Below are 1,436 nucleotides of genomic sequence, written 5' to 3' on the forward strand. Positions count from 1 at the left end.
CAGGTGGGGGACACCAGGGAGGGGCTGAGGGTGGCACAGCCGTGGTGCCCTTTGGGTGCCATTTGGGGCCACTGGGGCTGGCAGAACCAGGGGACATCGTTGTGGCGCCTGTTGGGTGGCATTTCGAGGGGCTGGGGGTGGCACAGGTGGGGGGACACTCGTGTGGTGCCCGTCGGGGGACATTTGGGGGCCGGGTGACATCAGGGAGCCTCATGGTGGCATCCATTGGGTGATGTTTGGGTGGCACCTGGGAGGTTTGGGGGTGGCAGAACCGGGGGACACCCTCGTGGTGCCCATCGGGTGCCATTTAGAGGTGGCAGGGACAGGGCCCCGTTGTGGCACCCAGCAGGTACCGTTTGGGTGCCATTTAGAGGTGGCAGGGACAGGGCCCCGTTGTGGCACCCAGCAGGTACCGTTTGGGTGCCATTTAGAGGTGGCAGGGACAGGGAGGTGCCCGTTGGATGCCGCTCGGGGGCGATTCGGAGCAGCTGGGAGTGGCAGAGCCGCCCCTTGTGGTGCCCTTTGGGTGACAGCTGGGTGACAGCTGGAGGGGCTGGGGGGGGCAGAGCTGTGGGGACACTGCAGGGCTGCCCTTTGGGTGCCATTTGGGTGCCATCTGGAGGGACTGGGGGTGACAGAGCGGGGGGACACTGCAGTGGTGCCCTTTGGGTGCCCACTGGATGCCATTTGGGTGCCATTTGTAGCAACCGAAGGTGGCAGAGCTGTGGGGACACCTCCGCAGCGTCCATCAGGTGCCACCTGGGTGCCATCTGGAGGGACTGGGAGATGACAGAGTGGGGGGACACTGCAGTGGTGCCCTTTGGAGGGGCTGGGGGTGGCAGAGCTGTGGGGACACTGCAGTGCTGCCCTTTGGGTGCCATTTGGGTGCCATTTGGGTGCCATTTGACACAACCAAAGGTGGCAGAGCTGTGGGGACACCTCTGCAGGGCCCATCAGGTGCCACCTGGGTGCCATTTGGGTGCTGAAGGTGGCAGAGCTGTGGGGACACCTCCTCAGCACCCATCAGGTGCCACGCGGCTCCTCGAGGTGCCACCGCCACGCCACCAACCCGTCCCCTCGCCCATCCCCGCAGGCATCGCCGTCGCTGACCCCCACGCACCAGGCCGGCGTCTGCGCCTTCTACGGCGAGTGCGGCACCAACCCCGAGGTCAACGTGTCTCTGGTGCCCTCCAAGGTGCCATGCTTGTCCAACACGCCGGCGCGGGTGGCCTCGGGGGCACTGCTGGCACTGCTGCGCTCCGTGTGCCCCGAGCTGGTGCGCGGCGACAACGACACCACGCGCGTCTGCTGCAGCTACGGGCAGCTCGTCGCGCTGCGCCTCAGCGTGGGGCTGTCGGGCGCCGTGCTGGCACGGTGCCCCGCCTGTGCCCGCAACTTCGCCAACCTCTACTGCCCCAACATCTGCAGCCCCGACC

General features: G+C 66.9%; 1 protein-coding gene across 1 annotated transcript in view; it reads left to right on the forward strand.

Moving 5' to 3' along the window:
• Positions 1-907: 907 nt before the first annotated feature.
• Positions 908-1,436, forward strand: part of LOC103624965 (Niemann-Pick C1-like protein 1) — a gene marked incomplete at its 5' end in the record, with an annotated part of 18,034 nt that continues 17,505 nt past the window's right edge. The window contains one exon of the mRNA XM_017726649.1: positions 908-1,429. Within this exon, the coding sequence (XP_017582138.1) occupies positions 908-1,429 (522 nt within the window). The remainder of the gene's footprint in view (positions 1,430-1,436) is intronic.

This window comes from Corvus brachyrhynchos, unplaced genomic scaffold (assembly GCF_000691975.1).
Source record: "Corvus brachyrhynchos isolate BGI_N302 unplaced genomic scaffold, ASM69197v1 scaffold342, whole genome shotgun sequence".
Taxonomy (NCBI): Eukaryota; Metazoa; Chordata; class Aves; order Passeriformes; family Corvidae; genus Corvus; species Corvus brachyrhynchos.